General features: G+C 46.9%; 1 protein-coding gene across 2 annotated transcripts in view; it reads left to right on the forward strand.

Moving 5' to 3' along the window:
* Positions 1-22,730, forward strand: part of LOC142584628 (germinal-center associated nuclear protein-like) — a 559,187-nt gene that overhangs the window by 344,764 nt on the left and 191,693 nt on the right. The window contains exon 18 of one of the 2 annotated variants that reach the window (XM_075694780.1): positions 13,114-13,334. In XM_075694780.1, the coding sequence (XP_075550895.1) occupies positions 13,114-13,334 (221 nt within the window). The remainder of the gene's footprint in view (positions 1-13,113; positions 13,335-22,730) is intronic. The other variant, XM_075694781.1, reaches the window with a different exon arrangement.

Raw genomic sequence — 22,730 nt, forward strand, 5'->3', positions numbered from 1 at the left:
TCCGGTCGTCTAGTCTGCGAACCCTTTTTGAACGGAAATGGTTTCCACGGTCCATTTTGACCGTCCCAATTACCATCCTCGGCGTTCAGTTTTCTACGCATTGCATACTCTTCGGCTAATTCAGCCAGCTTTTCCACAGTGTTTACATTCCCTCTGTCTTGCACCCACAGTTTCAGAGCTTGGGAGATGCTTTTGTAGAACTGCTCTAGAAACATGCATTCAATGATCATGTCTCTGCTGTCGTACGCTTCTGCGCTTTTCAGCCACTCGACTAGGTTGGCCTTTAAGCCGTATGCAAACTCCGGATACCCCTCGTTATCTTTCTTGCCTGTGCTCCTAAACCTTTGCCGAAAAGCTTCGGCTTAAAGGCGGTATTTCTTCAGGAGAGTAGCCTTAACTTTTGCATAGTCATATGCATCCTGTGTACTCAGTCTGGCGATTACTTCCGCCGCCTCGCACGGCAAAATAGACAGCAACCGCTGTGGCCATGTACTCGGACCGAAGTTCATCTTCTTGCAAGTCCTTTCAAAATTGCTTAGGAACAAGCGTGTGTCGGTGCCGACCTCAAATGGCTTTAACAGCCTGTCCATGCGGTATGATTCTGCCTCACTTGATCGTCCCAGAGCCCCTTCACTTCCTTGAGACAAGTCCAAATGTTTGCTTTCAAGTTCAAGTTGCATTTTTCTTAACTCGCATCCCTCTCTCTCTCTGTCCCCTTCTTCTCTTTTCTTCAGAAGTTCCAACCCAATTTCAATTTCTTCCTCACATGCCTGTTCAGAAATTAGCTTCAGTAATTCCGATTTTAGCGTTTCCTTGCGTACATCTAGGCCCAGTTCCTCACCAACAATCAACAATTCGTCTCTCAGCAGTGTCCTTAACTCCATGATTGCTGCTTTACTCCCTTGGTCCTGCTCGCTAAATCTACCTAGGAAAACACAACTTAGCTAACACTCAACAATCTAGCTTCCCTACTGTTCTAAACAGAACAGCCACAAAATGAAGCCTAGAGAGTCAAAGCAAGAACCAAGCACTCACCGCAGAGACAGCACCACGTCGCAAAGTCCATCTCACCGCTGTCAGCCAGTTGTTAGGATTGGGGGCTCAATCCCATCACTCGTAATCAGTTGTCAAGATGGAGTCGGGCATGAATTAGAAGGTAGCTGGCCCATGCTGTCGTCCAACTTATCCATGCTGAGGACGTTGTTGAAGGGAAGGACTGCTTCTCTTCAAGAACGAGGAATATGGGTTTATTTACAGTATCTACATGCAGTTCATCAGTCTAGCATGACTGCGAGAGAAATGTACATCAGTCTAACATGACTGCTTGAGAAAATGCCTCTGAGCAGCCGCACAACAGCGGTTTATAAACACACGGTCCTCCCCCGATACCCAGGTGACAGAAACGGCCGCCCAGTCATCGTAAACAAGCCGCCTCTCTGTGGGACGACTTACACACACACACTTCTGCACAGGTTCACGGTCCGGAGCCGACGTCAGACGGACTTTGTAGAACTCGGGGCTTGTGTCAGGAAAGATGCCTTTTATTCCCTGAGCTGACCCCTGCAGCATGGGAAGGAGCCTCGAACTATGTTCCCACGAGCACTCCCCCGCTCGCGGCAGACCAGGGCGGCGGTAGCGGGCTCAGTAACAATAGTTGTTCTGCCAATCGCATTCAGTCTCAACGGCAACGAGGCTAGAGCATAACGGTGGCTTAATAGCTGCTTAATACTTCAGAGCTCCACGTATAACACGCTTATTTGTCTTATGTGCTTTTCTGTGGTGCTCCAATTTTCTCAGTGTTTTCCCTTCACAAGACGACGTGCAATTTCATATGATATTCATGTGCTCATGTGAACCTATTTCTGTGTACAAGTGCTTCCTGCACAGTGTTGTTATGGTATTTATGGCATTAGTAACCGATTTACGACCTTTTCATTTATTACACCTGACTTGTGTGCACTGTTCGGTCAATTCTGTTCAAGTGCTGTATTTGTACAAGGTGTGTCTTGTCTGCCAATGCTCGAGGGTGCAGCAGCAGACCCTGTCCAGCCTGGTAGATGACTTTTTGTCTGTACCCACCAAGTGTCTTTGATGCTGACGTAAAGTGATTGGTGATGATGAATCGCCTGTTATCCCAAAGTGGTCATGGCAGGATGTCTACCAACCAGGAAAACTGGGAATTCTCAGGGATTTTAAGTAGTCTGGAAAAACTCAGGGAATACCCAGGGAATTTGTGCTTCTATCAAGGAAAATTGGCTGTAATTTTATTGAAAAGGTCGAAAGTCGCAGTAATGCTTGCTCGAGTAACAGACAGGAATAGTAATGAATCGTCTTTGACGTCCTGTTGTCGGCTGGAGGAGTTGCCAGTTTACAGTCAGCGACTGACTTTCCGCATTCCTCATAATTTTGACGGCTTCATGGCACCACCATGTACCCGATAGAGTCAGTGTATCAGAACGTCTGAAATTTCGGACACAAGAACTCTTCGCTGTCCGATTTTCCGAAGGTTTTGCCGTGATCGCATGCCCGAAACGGCATTAATCAAAGCCACCACGCTGCCATTTTGATTACCTCGCAGCCTCGAACTGGAGCTCTCGCACGCAGATCCGCTGGCAGGCGTAGCCACCACTGCTGCAATGCTAGGCCTAGCTGCTTCGACGTTCGCTATAAAGCTTCTTGCCATTGGGGGCCATGTTTTTATTGAAAGAATTCGCTGCTGTCAGCAATGGCACGGACTCCACCTTTGTGGTGCTCGCGATTGGCTTAGAAGCTTGGAAAGCATGGTGCGTTGCATAATGCCGGTTCCTGAAAGTCAGCTTCACCTCTGTTCAGAAATCTTACTTGGTGAAGCATATGCAAAAGTATTGCAGTGAAGCATAACAAGTGTGGGAAGGGGCTATTGCCACGGAACACAGTATGTATTCCTTAATTCTAAACGTGTGCACCCTGTTGTTCCTGTCACAGTATGAGCACCGATATGCCTAATATGTGTACCAACATGCCTTCAGAGCATTTTCAAATGTGCCTGTGGCGGTTTGAGCCCTTAAGGGCAGTAAATGACACGCATTTATTTTTTCCAACTGGCCGATTTTTTTAACGTTTTCGCGGCCCCTATGGAGTTTGAAAAATCGGACGTGGACGGTGCAACTGACCAAGAAGATGCTTCGAGTGGTCCGTGGGGCGAACGAGTCATGGAAGGAGCACAAGAACAGAAAGGACCTAGGCATTGAGGAATGAATGGGAAAGGAAGCGTGCTGCCGCTGTTTTGAAGGAGCTTGAACTAAAAAAAAAAACAAAGTGTTGGCTGATGCCGACATGCAGGTGTCCCTCATCAAAACCAAGATAAACTCTTTATAGCAGTGAAACACAACACTGCATGAGGCGTCGTGCGCGGGCTGAGGGTATGTCAGGACAGTTGAGGTTGATCTTACGAGCTGTTGTGGGAAAATCTCAATTGTGGCAAAGTTCGGGCCTCATACCACTGAGCTACTATCACTTGATAGAAATAGCTTATTCGGAAATATTTGCTTCTTTATGCATCTCCTTTTTATTCGTATTTGAGAACGTCCGAATCGATTTGCAATTTTTTTCAAATACATTTTTTTTGCTGCGCATTTTACTAACCTCTCCCATCTGTTCTCTTCTTGAAGAACATGAACAATACTGCTTAGTATTCAAATTGGATTAGGTTGTTTTTTTTCCTTAATTTTTTTTCATATGCTTACTAGAGAGTCACAGCATAGGGCGATATGGTTTCAGTCCGTCTTGACATAAAACATAGTTCTGTGTCGCTCAGGGAATTTTGCAAAGGCACTCAGGGAAAACCTGGAAAACTCGGGGAATTTGGAAATGTCAACTTGGTAGACACCCTGTAGCGGATAAAGACGTGGTTTTCTGTTTTTGTTGAGAGTGTAGAACCCATGTCGCATACTCCAAGTTGAAACAGTTCCTGATAAAAATATAACCCTGGAATGGGCTCCAATGAGCAGCAGCCACGGGTGTAGCCAGAAGGGGGCGGGGGCGGGGGCTTATGGGGCTTCAGCCCCACCCCCGAAATATTTTCGTGCTGTGATGCACTGCCGACCCAAACAACCCCGGGCGCCGGAAATCATTCTGGATTTTGTCTAGAATGGTCATTTTTTCGTGCTCGAAAAGAAATTTCGGCACGCACATTGCTAACTCGGGCTGGATTTTGCAGCAACACCCATGCACTGGGAGTCACATAATGCAAGGAGCCTCATCCGAGCACAAAGTTTCAAGTGTTTCAAGGGCGTTTTGATGGCGAGAGCTCTTCGCAGCATCTCGCGGAGTCCGCGGAATCTACGAAGCGCATGGATTTCAATTCTGAAACTTTATGGGTATGAAGTATTCAAACTTTTGATGCGAAACATGCATTGACATTTCCAAAGTCATGCGTTAAATTTTATATTCCGGAACTTTGTGGGTTTAATGTTCTTCGAAACATTTGATGGCAAAGGTGCATTGGTTTTCTAAAGTTGTACATTGCACCATACAACGAGACAAGCCAAATAAACACACTATCAGAGAATTTGACAAAGCACGCAGCGAGGTCCAATTAAACAAAGCATTGAGGTAGTTCATTTGGGTCGTAATGTCACTAAAAAAAATATCAAACATATTTTCACCTGCGCCAAAGAGTCCATGTCAAGACACTAAAGCCAGCAAAGGTAACTACGTTCATATTTATTTTCCTACTTTGAGTTTTATTCAGGAGGACACATTGAGCCTCTTCTGTTTTCTTGTTTCGCTACCCGCGGGCTGCCAGAGCCAGCTTGCGTTTTTCATGTGTTGCCCAGAACATCCCGCGGCGCACTTGGGTGTGCGTCTCTGGCCGAGTGGATTTTCCCCTGGCAAAGTTTTCGATGCTTTCTGGCTAGCAGACAAGAAAAAGAAACAACACCATCACTGTGAGGAGTCGACAGATTACAATGCGTTCGCTTGAGCGCAACCTCTTCGGAAAGTCCCGTCTCACTGGTGCAGGATATCGTGCAGCACGCGTATGCTTATCAGTGGACCAAGCGTCTTAGGATTTCTTCGATATCTCTTCAGTAGCCACATTAAGAGGAAGCTTTAGCTCGTGTGCCCCTATCTAAATACATGTAAAAGGAGAACTGGTTTTTCTTTGCAACCACTGCACCAAACTTGATGAGGTTTGTTGCATCGAAAATAAAAACTTAAAATCTAGTGTCTGTTGGTTTCGAATTTTTTGTTTAGGTCATTTATTTTCACTAAAAATTGGCAAGTATTGCAAATTTTCAAAAAGCGAAACTATCAAGTTTACAACTCGGTAACTCAGCAATGAAAAATGATATCACAATTCTGTGAATTCCATCTCATAGCACATCTAAAGCAAAAGAAACTGATTTGTTACACATGAATCTGAAAATAAAATATGTAATGTGTAAATGCAGCTTTTTCTTAACCCTTGTACACAACGTAACAAATTCATGTAACCTATAAATTGACATATACAAGTTGTGCACTTTGAATGATCTAATGGATGTCATTTAAAGAACCATGATATCTGTTCTTGACGGAGAGCTATTAATATGTAAAATTTGTGCTTCTATTTTTTTGAACTTTCGAATCTTTGAAAAGTCTCAACAAAATGCAGGCCCTAACTCGAAATTACGCTTCCAATAGTCACTAGAATTTAACTTTCTCTCTCAAATGCAGCAAATTTCATTAATATCGGTCCAATGGTTATCTCAGAAAAGCGTTTCTGCGTTTTACTTGTATTTGAATAGGCCGCATTGCAGTTTGGCCTGAGGTAAAGCTTCCTCTTAGATGCCCAAAGTAGGCATTCGATTGTGGCCAACATGCTTTCCTTCGAGTTTTTTTTTTTTCATTTCAGTGCCCTCGCCTCATAAAAGAAAGAAAGACATTGTTGCGTCACAGCGAATTGCTGAATGGGGAAAGTTTGATTTTGTTACTTAACCTTTCGCGGAAAATAAATGGCCTTGGGACGCTTCAGTTGCCGAATACTCTTATTATACTATAGCAAGCATATGGACACTACGGCGCGATCCTGTGGTCGCCCTCGCCCTCACATTCCGCGTAAAGGCCAAGGGCATTCAAATCGTGACCGCACTCCGCATGCTGTATGTGCGAGTGAAAGCATAGGGAAGGGGGGTGGCATGGGGGGGGGTGAGCCGATGATGGTAGCGAAGTGGGGAGAAAGCGCGCTGTTAGATACGGGACCTTTTCCTGAGCGTCCTTCGAGTTCACCAGACCACATCGATTCGTGCCACAGCTAATTAAGGAGGGCAGAAGCACATCTACCCCATTCCCGAGGCGCAGCACGTGCAAACGAGTTGGCCTCCCCCACCTCATGCGCCGCAGGTGGAGCTATTCACTGCTTGACTCTTCCCGAAAGTGTAGCGGGATCCTGGCATGGTTTCTGGTAATGCAGGTCCCGAGCAAAGCTGCTTTGCAGCACTGAAACATCGTCCCCTTCCACTTATTGTGACGGCGCTTGCAAGCCAGCAAGGCAATACCGCAGAGAGAAGTAAGCGCTCGGACAATTGGAGCCCAAGGAGCGACCCTCTGCGCCGGTTGTGACACAATCGCACGGGCGCCTACCATTGGCCGGAAATGACGACACCTGAACGGGCTCGCCGATTGGTCGAAAATGACGTCACGTCACGAACGTGACGTGACGTCAAGACACTAGAGGCCTTAAAAGCCAGAGACCGGGAGCAGCAAGGGAACATTCCTTCATTGATCTCTTTCGAGCTTCTTGCCACGGGCCACGGCGTCCGAGTTGCTGCCAGGCCATAATGACTTTATGACTGTTAATTTCTTTGTACTCTCACTCTAAATAATGTAAATAAACCTCTAGTTTTCATCTCAAAGTCCTCCTCAACCTCGGCCAACTCCCGCACCCAACGGCAAGGTCCAAAAATCTGGGGGACAGCAATTGGGATTGTCCTCCAGATCCAACAACTAGTTGACAGCGGTGGGATCGCCCTCAAACCCCAACTGGTGGCAACACTACAGATGAACCTTCGTTCAAAGAGATCCAACAACTGGTGGCAGCGCTACAGATGAACATTCGTCGAGAGAAATCCTGAGGAACTCGGAACAGCGCAAAAGGGCCTTCGTCCAAAAAGGAGTCCCGAGGAACTTGGAACAGTGAAGAAGAGAGAGCCTTCGTCCAAAGTAGTCCTGAGGAACTGGGAGTAGAGAAGAAGAGCGAGCCTTCGACCTAGGGAGTCTGAGGAACAGGGAACAGCGGACCAATGAACCAGATGGTAGGGTGCTGCAACCGTAAATGAGCGCGTGGTCTTTTTCCTTTTGATTCGCCAGACTTCAAATGTGTTTATTTTGATAGTTCTAGGAATCGGGAATTTGTTGCATATTGTGTGTTTGCACAAATTAAGGAAAACAGTTCTAACCACCAGTCGGGGCAGCTGCCATGGATCTTAGAAGGTTGACGAGGTTGGACTTGTTATTGGTGTGCAACGATTTGGGAGTTGAGGCGGACGAACATATGAAAAAGCCAGCTATCATAAAGGCGATTCAGGATAGTGGCAATGATGATGAAAGCATTGAGGTTGCTTGGGAGGTGGTACAAGAAACACGTAAGCGTGAGAGTCACGACCGTAAGCAAAAGCACGAGGAACAGAAGGCTGGATTGGAAAAAACAGATACAATATTTTAAGCAGTTAAAGGCACAAAGACAACGGCTGTCTCAAAATTATGTAGGTGGTACAGAGCAAAAGAATGAGGAAGTATCTAGCGGATTTTCACCAAACGCCGACGAGAAGAGTAGGGCCTGTGAAATTAGCAGCACATTCATAGGTGACCGGAAAGGGCTAGCAGTTAATGATGTCTTAGTGGCAGCAGAGGCCGTTAAAGGCCAGAGTGAGAGCGACGAGGTGCTGTGCCCACAGAGGACTGTAGAGACAGCTAGGCCAGCTGCAAACAAATTGGCACAGTCACCGTGTGTGTGCATCGCTTGTAAAGTTAACGAGGTTGCTAGCGAGGTACAGAGTAGTGCTGACCCGACAGACACGAGCACCCATGTCGAGATAACTGTCGAGTCGGATCTGCGTGCCGAAGTGAAGTGCCAGCTGGACGATGCAGTTGTGGGCAGTTCGCAGGATTGCGAGCTCCGTAGCTCAAGGGAAGACCACTGCATTGTTCAGGCATCGGTGCAGCTCTCCGCCAGTCTAGGTACCCACGAGAGCTATGATTTAGTTAGGAATCATTCAGACTGTGCGGGTAAGAGACGGATCCGGGCTGACGAGATGTGTACTGGCTAGCACGAGGCGCGAGAAGGCGACATGAGAGGGAATTCAAAGAGAAAGCACCACAGGAAGAAGCGCCGTAAGGATAGGAAAGCGATAAATAAGCTAGCGCAGCCAAAGACAGCGACAGGCAAACAGGCCGGGCGTGAGGAAAAGAAAGGTGCGGTCGTCGTTGACGATGTTGATGCATCAAACACGTTTGAGCCACCGGTCAAAAAGAGACCGTGAAGCATGTTCTGCACGGACGCGGACAAAGGGCACGGGGCAGTTATGTTCCTCGTCGTTCCGTCGTTCTTTCCGGAGTGCAGCATGTAGCGCAAAGGAGCGCAAGGGGGCCAGACGGGACGAGGTGGTAGGGAGTCGCGACACGGTCAGTCGAGTTAGTAATGAAAGCATGGTGCCAGGACGGAAATTGGCCAGAAACTGTAACGTGTTTAAGGAGCTGATAGTGTGTCGGCCCTTTTGTTGTTCCTGGGTAGCCAGAATAGCTTTCGAACTGCGACCACCTCGAGTACGGCTCCAAAATTTTGAGTCAGTCGTAAGCGTTTGGAGCGGGAGACCAAGAGAGCTTCCGTAGAAGTGAAGCGTTTTGTTTTGTTAATTTTGAGCATTGGAAAATTTTTGTGATTTGAGAGAGTTTCTTTCAGTGTGTAAGGTATGAGCTTTGTTTGTTTTGTTTGAGAAGCTCCGAGAGTTGAAAGACGCATTTTATGTAAACATGTAGTTTCGCGAGGTGGTCATTAATGAGTAGGTAGGCTATCTTTTGTGTGTGTGTGTGTGTGTGTGTGAGTGAGTAACCTGAAGTGTCAAGGTAATCGGTGAGAGCCCTATGGTAACGCACATGTGTATTAGTTAACCTTCTTTTTTTTAAGTGTCTTTTTTTGATTTTCTAAGGTTAAGTGTGTAGGTTTTCAGTAAGTGCGTAATTTGCACTGAGAAGAGCTCTTAGTTCTGTTAGCGCGTGTCCTGTGCAGATGGAAGGAAGCAGATTTTTGACTGGGTTGCTCGTGTGTGTTGAGGGCAGCCGTATCTGACTTCTCTAATAAGTGTGCGTGGAACGAGTTATTAGGAGATGCATTTTTTTAAAAGGGTTCTGCGGAGTGCGTAAGTTACGCAAATTAAGTTCTTGTTTAAGGTACGTGTCCTGTATGGACTAAAAGAAGAAACGTGAGTAAGCGTAATGAAAGGTGTGCCTACGACGCAAGTACACGTTCTGAATAGCGACCACAAGGCTAGTGCGCTTGTGATTACGTACTTGTGAAGTTAGCCAGACTGTTCAGTGGCAACAGTACGTGAGATAAGTACGCCACTGCAATAGGTTGGAAACATGCTGTTCATGTAGTTAGGCCACTTAAGGTGTGTTCGCCTGTTTTCATTTGTTGTTTGCAACAATGGGGGGGGGGCCTTTGTTTTGCAACAGCAATGTCACTCTGGCCTTGTCGGCATTCGGGGAAAAATGGATAGCGGTTTGGAAATGGAAAGGTGGTTGGAACTGCTTTGTCAAAATTGGGGAAATAAAAGATCAGGGTTCATTTTGATTCAGTAATAGCCTGGCGAGTAAGGGGTGAAGAGCTCGCGCTTACACGTGGTGCAGCGCTGTGTTGTTTTGTTTGTTTGACATACGTTCTCCAGGGCCCAGGATCCCGAAGTTCGTCAAACGAGCCTTGACACCAGTACCCTGCAGGTTCTTTCAGCGTTCCTCATGGCCAGCGCATTGATTTCACCGGCCATTCCGAACTTCCGGGGCGAGAAGGAGCTGTTAGATATGGGACCTTTTCCTGAGCCTCCTTCGAGTTCACGAGACCACATCGAATCGCGCCACAGCTAATTAAGGAGCGCAGAAGCACATCTACCCCGTTCCCGAGGCGCGGCATGTGCAAACGAGTTGGTGTCCCCCACTTTGTGCGCCGCAGGTGGAGCTATTCACTGCTTGACTCTTCCCGAAAGTGTAGCGGGAGCTTGGCGCGGTTCCGGGTAACGCAGGTCCCGAGCAAATCTGCTTTGCAGCACTGAAACGTCGCCCCCTTCCGCCTATTGTGGTGGTGGTTGCTAGCCAGCTAGGCAATACCGCAGAGAGAAGTAAGCTCTTGGACAATTGGAGCCCAAGGAGCGACCCTCTGCGCCGGTTGTGACACAATCGCACGGGCGCCTACCATTGACCGGAAATGACGACACCTGAGCAGGCTCGCCGATTGGCCAAACGTGACGTGACTTCGAGACACCGAAGGACTTAAAAGCCAGAGACTGGCAGCAGCAGGGGAGCATTCCTTCATTGATCTCTTTCGAGCTTCTTGCCACAGGCCACAGTGTCTGACTTGCTGCTGGCCCGTAATGACTTTATGACTGTTAATTTCTTTGTACTCTCACTGTAAATAATGTAAATAAACCTCCAGTTTTCATCTCAAAGCCCTCCTCAACCTCGGCCAACTCCTGCACGGCAAGGTCCAATATCTGGGGGACAGCAATTGGGATTGTCCTCCAGATCCAACAACTGGTTGACAGCGGTGGGATCGTCTCCAAATGCAACAGCGCCACCTTTCGTCGCGCACGATACATCGGGGACAGTGAATGAAGGGGGTGTGGGCCTTAGAATTCTGTTATCTGTAAGTCTGTGATTGCGCAACATGTTTATTTTCCTTATTTAACGCATCATATACCGTGACTTTTTCTTAGACACGTAGATTTATCGGAGACTTATACGTATATTATATGTATTATAAATATCTTGTTGCAAGGTTTTGTGTATACGTGCAGTGAACTTTGTTTCCAGTGACACGTTTTTGCCTTTAACAAGCTGCATCTTCGCATTTGTATATTCTATTGTAGCTTCGCATTCCGAATGTACGTGGGCAAGTGAAATGAAAGTGAGCTAACCCACCTCGCGCAATAATGGTTCTGTTCATTATCTTCGAGACGTGCGTGTAGCACACAGACGTCTATCATTTACAAAAGTGACATGCAGGTGTGAGGATAAATGTTCTTCTGTGCTCTCATACACTGGATTGAAGATGGTTGCGTGACATAATGGACGCTCCAAAAGTTGAACAGCGGGGTGTCATGAGGATTTTGACAGCTGCAGGTGTTTTCCAAAAAAGAAATTACTTCCTTATGGCTACCACCTACGTTAAACATTGCATTTTATTAGCCACTTTGATTTGGAGCAAACGGTTCAGAGAATGACGTGAAGTTGGAAAGATGATTCAAGACCGGGCCGAAACCACCGTGCAATCACCCCCAACAAATTGCAAAGTCTCAGATCGGAAAGGTTGATGAGTTGATTAGACAAGTACGGAGGATAAGTATTGATAAACTGGCAGAGCGTGTGAACATCAGTCACAGTTCGGTTCACGCTATAATTCATGAACATCTTGTTTGCAACCCTTGTGTGCACAGTGGATGCCAATATTATAGGAACCACCACCAGAAGACGGAGAGGTTCGGCGCTGCCTTTGCTCATCTAATCCGGTACCACAATGAGCGTGACGACTACTTGTCTGCAATTGCGACCGTGGACGAATCACAGTGCCACTACTACGAGCCTGAAACATGCCGGCGAAGCTTACAGTGGAAACATTCGTATTTACCACCCACAAAGAAAGGAAACGCCGTCATTTCTGCCAGAAAGGTACTGACTTTTTTTTTTTAAATCGTCAGGGGCTATTACTGATTAAATTTGCCAATCCTGGAGAGATTATCAATCGTTTCCAATATTGTGAAAAGCTAGATCGGCTGCGTGTTGCAATCAAGAACAAACGATGTGGAACATAGACAAATGGGGTCATCTTGCTCCACGACAATGCCTGTCCGCATGTCACTGATGTGTTTAACACAAAACTGGCAACTTCAAATGGAAAATGCTGCAACATCCGCCGTACAGCCCAGACCTGTCGCCCTGCGACTCCCACATTTTGGAGCACATAAAAAACCAGCTCAAGGGAATCAGATTCGTGTCGGACGATGACGTGAAAGAGCCTTACCGACTTTCTGAAGCAGCAACCTGAGAAGCTTTACGAGACGGGAATCACGCCACTCGTTATTCAGTGGTACAAATGTCTAAATGCTCATGGAAACAATTCTTAAATAAAGTACCCTGTTTGTCATATATTCGCGTTGGCTCACTTTCATTTGACTCGACCTCATATATTTTGCAGAACTTCTGCTTTTTATGTGTGCTCTCTGTTGCAACTATAATTTCGGTGCAATTACTCGCAATACACGACCGGTAAGAGCTGCTTCTGCTCAATACATTGGAACAAAGGACAGCGTCATTGAGATTTTTCCCTGGCGGTTGAATATGTACAAAAATGTAAAGAAGGTTCTTGAATGACAAAGTTTCATTGAAATATTTGTCCTCAGCTTGTTCATTTCATGGCCTTTACGTGTTTCATATCAGCGGCATGCATTGCTTTCCTGGTTTCAAGCTGATATAGTTGTAAAGGTCGTGTGACATTTTCTTTACTTATTAAGTAGCCAAAAACATGGAACCATTGATATCAGTTATTTTGGGCACAGTTTTTGGGATATACAAGTATATTCTTTCATGAAAAAATACATATTTTGCCTGTCTTGACAGAGCGTAGCCTTCAAGAATTCGTTTGCAGCACCTTTGGCAATACCAGTGCAGTTATTCGTGTATTTGATCCCTCGACAAATTCTATAAGGGGGAGGCCGAGCTGTCGTGAGCCCCCCCCAAATGAAACTTCTGGCTACACCACTGGCAGCAGCTTATTTCAGGGACTGTAACATGTTCCAGCAACTGCACACTCTCACGGGAGTGTGAACAAATTTTGTCCTCGTTGGAACGACTCCAATGTCATGGTGTTGTTGGGGTTACCACCAGACGCAGGTGTGCTGATGAGTGCCCTGACAGAGGAGCTAGAGCGAGCCCCACTAGACCTGGACCAGCTGCTGAGGTACATCAGCACTGAACAGCATGAATTCCCATTCAAGTTGGTCGTGTGTCTTCCATCGGCCAACTGCGTGCATTCGTACAAGGCACAGCAGACCGTGTCCCGTGTGCGCTGCAAACTGGGTTGTCTGCCTCAGCTGGAAGATGCCAAGGTGAGTAAGGGTCGACTCTTGATGGCCAAAATTAGTTTGCTTCAGGTCACAAAGGACCTGCATGCCAAGGTCACATCGTGGCTACTCAGCAGGCTGTCCAGCCTCCGCCCTCTTGGGTGTTGCTCTCAATCTTAAATCCACATGCATGGGAGGAACCAAGGTGCGGGATGCATCACAAGGCTTTAGTGCATTTACTTTTGGGATTGTGGACAGTGCGCCAAGCTCCGAATTGGCAGTTTGTGGTAAGCACAGAGTTCGAACAATGGGCATTAGGATGGTGGTCACACAGTCCTTATACAAGCACTGTTGCCTCTAAAACAGTAAAATGTGGCTGCTTAATGAAAATTCTCCGGTTATCTTACTGCAAGGGATGTATTCTGTGACGATCACTTTTGGCAATTACTATCTCCTCGACCATCAGGCTGATTGGCTGTTTTAGCAAGACCGGAAAACAAATAGCGCCATCTGGTAGTTCCAGTCTCCGTCAATTTTACGTCACGGTGTTGTTGGGTGCTCCTGGCACATTTGGAAGAAATGAATGCACCTTTTCGTGGTCAATTGTTGGAGAAGCGTAGTAGATACGAGAAAGATGGTAGCTTGTAGTATTTTTGTTATGGCTGTTTGGACGTGGTTTTGCGCAGCAATATTTTAATTGGTGCGTTGTGTTGCCTTTTGTTAGTGGCAATTTTCGGTGAGGTGACCATGTCTTGAGGCAGCTGACAGCGGCACCATAAACAACGCATTGCTCGCGTGGTTCCTCTACTGGAAGATGATGTCGCCTGGCAGTGCACGATAGCTGACACAGTGACGCAGGAACAAAGTGCAAGAAAAGGGGGTTAACCGAGGGGCCCGATTTTATTAGTCGTATCATGAGAAGCCAACAAACACTGACACCAAGGACAACATAGGGCAAATTACTTGGGCTTAATAAATGAAATAAGGAAACGATAAATTAATGGAAATTAAAGTGGATGAAAAAACAACTTGCCGCAGGTGGGAACCGAACCCACAACCTTCGCATTTCGCGTGCGATGCTCTACCAATTGAGCTACCGCGGCGCTGTTTCCCCATCCACTTTCTTGGGTATTTATGTGTCCTAGTAGAACTCTGGGAATGTTAGCCAGCGCCACCACTCACAGACCTTGGCAGCGGACGTGGAACGTCCTTCTTGCCGCAGGCGTCACGCGAACGTGATCTTTTTGGGTGAAGGCAACTGGTCAATAAACCCACATATGCTACCTGAAGGCATCAATGTAGCCGGATTCGAGACCCTCGTTATGTAATGAACGAGAAGAAAAGGGGGTTAACAGAGGGGCCCGATTTTATTAGTCGTATCATGAGAAGCCAACAAACACTGACACCAAGGACAACATAGGGCAAATTACTTGGGCTTAATAAATGAAATAAGGAAACGATAAATTAATGGAAATTAAAGTGGATGAAAAAACAACTTGCCGCAGGTGGGAACAGAACCCACAACCTTCGCATTTCGCGTGCGATGCTCTACCAATTGAGCTACCGCGGCGCTGTTTCCCCATCCACTTTCTTGGGTATTTATGTGTCCTAGTAGAACCCTGGGAATGTTAGCCAGCGCCACCACTCACAGACCTTGGCAGCGGACGTGGAAAGTCCTTCTTGCCGCAGGCGTCACAAGAACGGGATCTTTTTGGGTGAAAGCAACTGGTCAATAAACCCAGATTTGCTACCTGAAGGCATCAATGTAGCCTGATTCGAGACCCTCGCTATGTAATGAACGAGAAGAAAAGGGGGTTAACCGAGGGGCCCGATTTTATTAGTCATATCATGCGGCAAAAAGGACGTTCCACGTCCGCTGCCAAGGTCTGTGAGTGGTGGCGCTGGCTAACACTCCCAGGGTTCTACTAGGACACATAAATACCCAAGAAAGTGGATGGGGAAACAGCGCCACGGTAGCTCAATTGGTAGAGCATCGCACGCGAAATGCGAAGGTTGTGGATTCGGTTCCCACCTGCGGCAAGTTGTTTTTCATCCACTTTAATTTCCATTAATTTATTGTTTCCTTATTTCATTTATTAAGCACAAGTAATTTCCCCTATGTTGTCCTTGGTGTCAGTGTTTGTTGGCTTCTCATGATATGACTAATAAAATCGGGCCCCTCGGTTAACCCCCTTTTCTTCTCGTTCATTACATAACGAGGGTCTCGAATCCGGCTACATTGATGCCTTCAGGTAGCATATGTGGGTTTATTGACCAGTTGCCTTCACCCAAAAAGATCACGTTCGCGTGACGCCTGCGGCAAGAAGGACGTTCCACGTCCGCTGCCAAGGTCTGTGAGTGGTGGCGCTGGCTAACATTCCCAGGGTTCTACTAGGACACATAAATACCCAAGAAAGTGGATGGGGAAACAGCGCCGCGGTAGCTCAATTGGTAGAGCATCGCACGCGAAATGCGAAGGTTGTGGGTTCGGTTCCCACCTGCGGCAAGTTGTTTTTTCATCCACTTTAATTTCCATTAATTTATCGTTTCCTTATTTCATTTATTAAGCACAAGTAATTTCCCCTATGTTGTCCTTGGTGTCAGTGTTTGTTGGCTTCTCATGATATGAGGAACAAAGTGTGTGCTTTATAATATCATCAAAAATGTGTTTTGCAATTACGTGAGTTGCAGCACACTTTAATTAATAAAATAAAATATTTCACACTTTCTTTTCACTTTATTTTACCTAAAGCAGCCGTAGTCAGCCCTAGTCGATGTGTAGACGCTGTACTGCAGCCTGTACGCTTGAAAACAACGCACCCGAGCCCAGCTACACACGCACTGTGCACTCTCCTGTGTTGTGAAGCATTCGAAAGCTCATGTTGGCAGTGCAACGTTGACGTCACAGGTAAGGAGCCGCTTGGATTATTCAACGTGCCTATCACTGAGGCGATAATGTTGACGAAAGTGATGGTCACAGAAGACAGCCCCAGTACTAGGAGACTGACTACCTCAGTAACATCACACTCAAATGCACCGGTACTTGTAATTGACATAGGAAAACCGTTCTCGTCACTTGTACGACACGTATTCCAACAATGCCGACTGTCTGCAGAGGGGGTTGTCTGCCTCTGTTTGGGATTCCTTCCTCCATCGTCTTTTTTTGTCGTTTGCTAGTGGCATTAGACACTTGTAACGTGCGAGCTTACTTCCTCTGCGGCGCTACTAGCCCTTGCTGTTTCTATATTACTGTTGCTCGTGCTATCTGCATTGGAAAACTGGAGATCCTGTGAGAAACCACCTACTGAACCTTCTGTTGGATTTCGATTGCAGTGGGGTTACCTGCATTCCACAATGTCTTATGCTTTTTAGGAAGTTTTCCCAACACCTGAGCAGTGCTTGTGCTATGTGTAAATTGAAAACAGCTGCACTTTCACCTTGTGCTGCATGTGATGTTGCTTCAGGTCATTCCGCCAAATACAGTAGACTTTCATTAATTTGCCTCCGGTTAACACAATATATGGATTAATTCGATACCGACCAAAGGTTCCAGTCGGCACCCATGCATTTCTGTGGGATCAAACTTTCATTATTTAAATTAAAAACTGTGTACAGGTATGCAAGCTTGTGGTCCAAAAGGCCTGTAGGAATGGGGTTAGCAGTGGTGCTTGAAGCCCCTCTATTGCTCAATTCAATCTCCCACAGGCTGACACATGGCACACTTTTTCTGCCAGCGGGAACAGGGCACCACTGAAGAATCAATGCCTGCGCTTGTTGTTTCAGCCATTTGAAGCGTTATTGTGGAATTTATCTCCTAATGGCACTGGTAAGACTATGGTAAAAAATTTCTGATAGGTCATGCTGATGAATATTTTAGAAAAAGACACCAAGATAAATTAGTGGAAGCACTCTACAATATGGCTATTGAGTAGTAGTTCAGCGCCTTGCTCTTCATGGCCGTGTCGCTTTGGCGCAGCCATGAGTATTTAATATTTTGGCGCAGCATTCATTTCATATCAGTGGCTTTAAATAAACTTAGGAAATATAAGCAAGAAGATACATGATGGTTTTTGCAGTAAATCCACTTTAATCGAGTGTGCCGAAAGAACCTGGGACAATGCCACTATGCAAGACAAATTCTGGCCTTGTGTGAAGAATCAATAAAAGAACCAATGCACACGCTTGAGCTTCACTTATGTAACTTCACAATAAACCAATAGCATGCAACATGTACATTTTACCAGAATTAAGGGGCCAAATGCGATGCGCATAGCTTGTATTCTGTGACAAGTTGCGAATATAGTGTGCCAGTTAGGTTATTTTCTTTCGTGTTGCTAGCTGCTTACTTCACGGTGGATGCCGACACAGCTTTAAGTAGCAGTTGAGTGATTTTCTTTTATTTCATTCTCTTCAGTCTGTGACGTTCCAAACACACTGAAGGGTGGGTGCCCACAGCATGCATGTGAAAAATTTGGCCACATTCTCAAATGCATGAATAAGAACTTAAAGGGGGCAGGACACCCAATTTTCAAGACACGGCAAAATTTTAGCACATTTGAGCCAGGACGTAATATGTAATCTAATTTTTTATATTACACTCGAACGGCATAACAGTGGAGCAACACTGGCATACTCATGAGCCGTGACGTCAGAGGCTACATGTTGCCGAGCTAACATGTACATTGTGGCGAAGAATTCGTGTTTTATCTGTGCGCGCATGTGGGAAACTTCTGCCTTGTTCAGCTTGCCATTGGAATGGTTCAACTTGAAGCGGCTGAAACAGTGTCATTGCGGCGCCAGAGTGAACAGAGCAAGGAGTGCTCCGTATCGTACGTCAGGTTTCCCATGGAGACCGTCCAGCGTAAGCCTTGGGAGATGAATGTGTGCAGGAAAGAGTGGCACTTATCTGAGACTTTTGTTTTGTTCTCAAAACACTTCACACCAGACAGCTAGAACGATGCTTTGCACCTGCTCGCTGAGTTTGGGATACCTGTGAAAAAGCTTAGGCTGCAGCCAGATGTGATGCCGACCGCATTAGCACACCGACCCATCCGGCAAGCAGTGCCCCGGCCAAACGTTAGCCTTGCTATTTTTCTTTACCGATATTGGGTGCAATAAAGCAAGTTCAAGGAAAGGGTCGGCCATAGCGTACATTGCGCAAAATCCTTGCGCCGTGGCCACATGTGTGCGGTCATTTGTTTACTTATGCTGCACGCAACTACAGAAGGAAGAAAAAAAAAAGGAACTGGTAGGAACGCGCGGCAGCTTAACAAAATCGTAGTATTGTTGAGTACGGATCCGAGAGAAATGCGTGGTAGCAAACAATCTACATTTGGAACAATTTGCATTGTGCAAAGTAGCAGCAGACTTCATCTTCCATGAATGGCTGGTTAAACATAGCTAAGCAGTGCTGCGTGCATGAAATGTCAACAGTACGGAAAGGCATCAGCAGCATTTCATGTAACACTGATGTCGCCATCTTTCTTAACCACGTTTACTACGCTGTCTTCATCCATGGCCTCCAAGATTTGCATGCACCAGTCGGCGCATGCAAATCTCTGAGGCCATATTTTGTCACTTGAGCTGGTGGTGATGAGGTCGAAGTCAAAATTTGCAGCGTATACTAAGCAATTGCTGCATCTGTTGCTCAAAGATTCGTCGCTTTCTTCATCACGCTAAGTTGGTGGTGTCGAAGACATGGCATATGGCATCTGTAGCAAATACAGCAACAAACGACAGCTATGCTCCGATCTCACATGGTGCGATGACTGATCTTGTAGCAGATGATGGCTCGGCTCCATGCAGTGCATGATGTCACTCATGGCTTGGCAATATGGCGGTGGGCGCCGGAGGGTGGGGCTTAGAGCCAGCAAGTTCTAGTTCGTATTTTGGGCAGAAATGTGCTTTTACTGCCTGGTTTCTACACGTGAATAGCCGTAATAGACCCTCACTACAATTTCTCGTGGAATACCACAAATTCTTGGGTGACCATGTCATGCCCCCTTTAAATGGACCCTGAAACGATTTTGACGATTTTGTACAAACATACTGAGTCGTTAAAATAGGTTCTTCTGATCATTAATTGATGCATCTAAGTGCTCCACGTAAAGCATGTAATTTATTACAAGGTTTTAAAGCTACATTGCTGCCGATCGCAGCACCCTGATCAGCAGAATTTTCAGCCGCCCTTAGCCGTATGACGTAAATCACCCATATGACGTCATTAGGGCGAGCTATTCGATTGGCTGCCCAGGGCATGTCATCGATAATTTTTCCACCTTTATCGTGAACAAATGATGTTCGTAATAGTTGGAATGTTAGTTAATTTGTTTCTATGAAAAGAAAGTAACGGAAAGAGAATGCACAACAATTTCTCACTACACTTAAGCACTTCCGGCACACAGCAAGCATTGTCTGCTTGTGTTACGACATATTCCATTTTGACAAGCACTCCGCAGTCAGAGTCGGTCTCAGTCTTTTCGCGAGCAGTATGATTCGACTTTGTTGCGTTGTGTACTGCAAATGTAGCGACTGGGAATATGTCAGGCTGCGACATCGTGTCCCTCTGCAAGGCAGCAGACGAGCGAATTTGCTGCAGCACATCAGACTGCCACTATCCAATCGGCCCCAGGATTTGCACGTTTGCAGCCGTCACTTTGCACCGGAAGATTACTAACGCAATAGCGTTTCGCGAGTCTGGTATTAGGGCAAAAGCAAATGCAAGCGCAAGGGGACAGGGCCTGGCCGCTTGACTGTGCAGTTTAACGGGATGAGCAGAAGTGCAAATGTGAATGGTCTGCACGGTGCAGCCACCTGGGGGGCACAGAGCTCAACCATACACAGTAGTAGTAACAAAAGGTATTCTTCTTTGCTGCTGGCGTAAATTTTTTGCAGGAGTGTAATCATCAAGACATTGTATTGGTAAATGTTTAAAATGTTTTACACTTCGTTAGAGCAATATTAGCGCTTTGTTTGGCTGGTTAAGCTCTGCGCCAACAAGTGGCTGGACCGTGCAGACCGATCGGGCCGCTCACCGTATGTCTACGCTAAAGTTCCTTCATCAGCTTGAGTTTATGCCTCCAGCCATCTGCCGAAATGCCCAGCTTGCCTTTGGTTAGTGGAATACCAGACATGTTTGGCGTTTTGACAGAATGCTCGCAGCACATGCTGCCTTGATAGCTCTCCCTTGGGGTCGACTGCCAAGCAGCTGGCGGAGAGTTTGGAGAGGCTTCGCTTGCTCGCTCCCAGAGAACCGGAAGTCGACGACACGACGTGCCACCATGACACAGAACCAGTGAAGGCAGAGCTTAGCCCCGATCACTCGGCGAACAAGTTGAGGAGAAAATGCCTGACTGTGGAGGAGGGTAACTTGTAATTGTCCATAGCTCTCTTAATATGAGACGTTTAACACAACTTGTGGTGCGAATGATTAACTTTAGCTGTACCCTACGCCACAAAATTTGTCCAAACCGTTTCAGGGGCCCTTTAATGCTATTTGGTTTGAGAGAGAGACAACTTTATTCGTCAGAGTGGGGAGCTAATTCATGGGCTCGTCAGGAAGGCCAGGTGATGGGGGAGGGCGACCTCTACGGCTCGCTCCACGGCTCAGAGTTGCACGTCCGGGATGGAGCTAAGCAGTGCTTCCTCCCATGATGAAAGTGAGGGAGAGTCCAAGAGATCAGTGGGAAGGAGGTACTCCTCACAGTCCTAGATGTTACTGAGCGTAGCTAGCTCGCCATACAGGTGACAGTATGGACTTGCTCTGTCCGGGTAAATGTGCGAATATACGTAGGGGCTTGGGTATGAGTGTGTCTGTAACCTGCGCCAGGTGATCTCCTGACACTTGTTTAGTTTACTGTATGGTACAGGCCTAGTGTGTCGTGTAAGACAGTAATATTGGCTTATGTCGGGATATGAGTGCAGGACTTCGTTTGAGGTCTCCGGTTTTAGCAGGCCCTCTGCTCGACTGACGAATCCTTCGAGCATGTTGGTGGGCCACTTCGTTCCCTGGATTCCCCGCATCAGCCGGGACCCATATCAATTCTATTGAGCGTGATTCTTATCTGTTGTGTAGGAGCTTTAGTGTGGTCTGTGCCACTATTCCTTGCGCAAAGTTTGTTATGGCAGTTTTGGAGTTGCTCATAGCTATACAGGCGTCTGTTGAGGCCATGGCAATGCAGTGGCGGCTTTTTCTGCTTCGGTGGGGGTTGCAACGCATAAAGAGCTCAAAGCTGTTCGTACCTTGAATCCTGGGCCTGGAACAGCGCAACTGGCGTAGGTGTTCGGTCAATCAGAATACTGGGCTGCGTCGACATACGCCACGATGGAGTTGGTCCCATACGTCTTGTGTACCTCTTGTCACCCTCGCTCTTGTTCTGCCGTCGTGGTGGCCGGCGAGTGTGTTTTTAGGCAGCGTTTTGATGACGAACATGCCCCTGATGTGTGGTGGAATAGTGGTGGGGTCACTGCCCATCGGGGATGCTCTGAGGCCCATTCAAGCGAGGATTTGGTCTGAGAGGAAGCACCGCCCACCTCGGAGGTGGCAAGCATTGCCAGTGGTGCGGCACCTGTTGGGGCCGGTGTCAAGTTCGGCACCAATCACAAGGCCGACCCCTGCGGACCCTCCAGATGGAGCGAGGCTGTCTCAGGCTACACCCAGCGTTGCCACGCCCGGCCTGTCACTGGTTATCAGGCGGAATACTCGACGACGGAGGCCACCAGACCGTTACTCGCCTGGGTAGCAGTCACTGTCGACCCGGCTAGGATGGAGGCAGAGCCTCGTACATTGAACTTAGAAGTTTTTTTGTTGGCGACAAACAAACTGGGTGTAAGGGCATGTGACAAGCATGTGACGCCCCCTCGGGCCTAATCTTCATTGGCCCACCAGGCTCGGTGGCCTGCCAGGCTCAGTTAGGCAACATTGGTCACCGCACCAATAAACACCGACGAGCACAGCTGCTCAGCGGTCAGTCATCGCTCATCACCACCACGCTGCGGAGTGTCTTTTGTAACGGAGGGTGCCTCGAGCTTCCCTTGTTCGCGAACCCAGGCGGATCGTGACAGGAAAAGGGTCGCAGAATTTCCAGAATTATCAGGCAATCGAGAAATGCAAATTTGAATGAGAAAACAATTAATTTTAATAAATTGGGAGTCGGCGCTGAACGATATGGTTTCATAACATGTTGACAATATCTTCCCATAGGCAGTACAAGTTAAGCGAAGCCAGCCGCGTTTTCGCTTGCACTCCGCCCCCACTTGGCTGATAGCATCGCCCATGCTGGGACAATGTTATACATCGTCCTTAATAGCTTAATTAATCGTTATATAGAGAATTTCGTTGTAGTATTGAAGCTCGTTATGTCATGGTTTAACTGCACTGGAATGATTTTTTCCCTCGTCGCCAGTTGTTACGAGTGTAGCCGAGTAGTTCTGAGAGGCAGA

This window comes from Dermacentor variabilis, chromosome 6 (assembly GCF_050947875.1).
Source record: "Dermacentor variabilis isolate Ectoservices chromosome 6, ASM5094787v1, whole genome shotgun sequence".
In the NCBI taxonomy this organism is placed as follows: Eukaryota; Metazoa; Arthropoda; class Arachnida; order Ixodida; family Ixodidae; genus Dermacentor; species Dermacentor variabilis.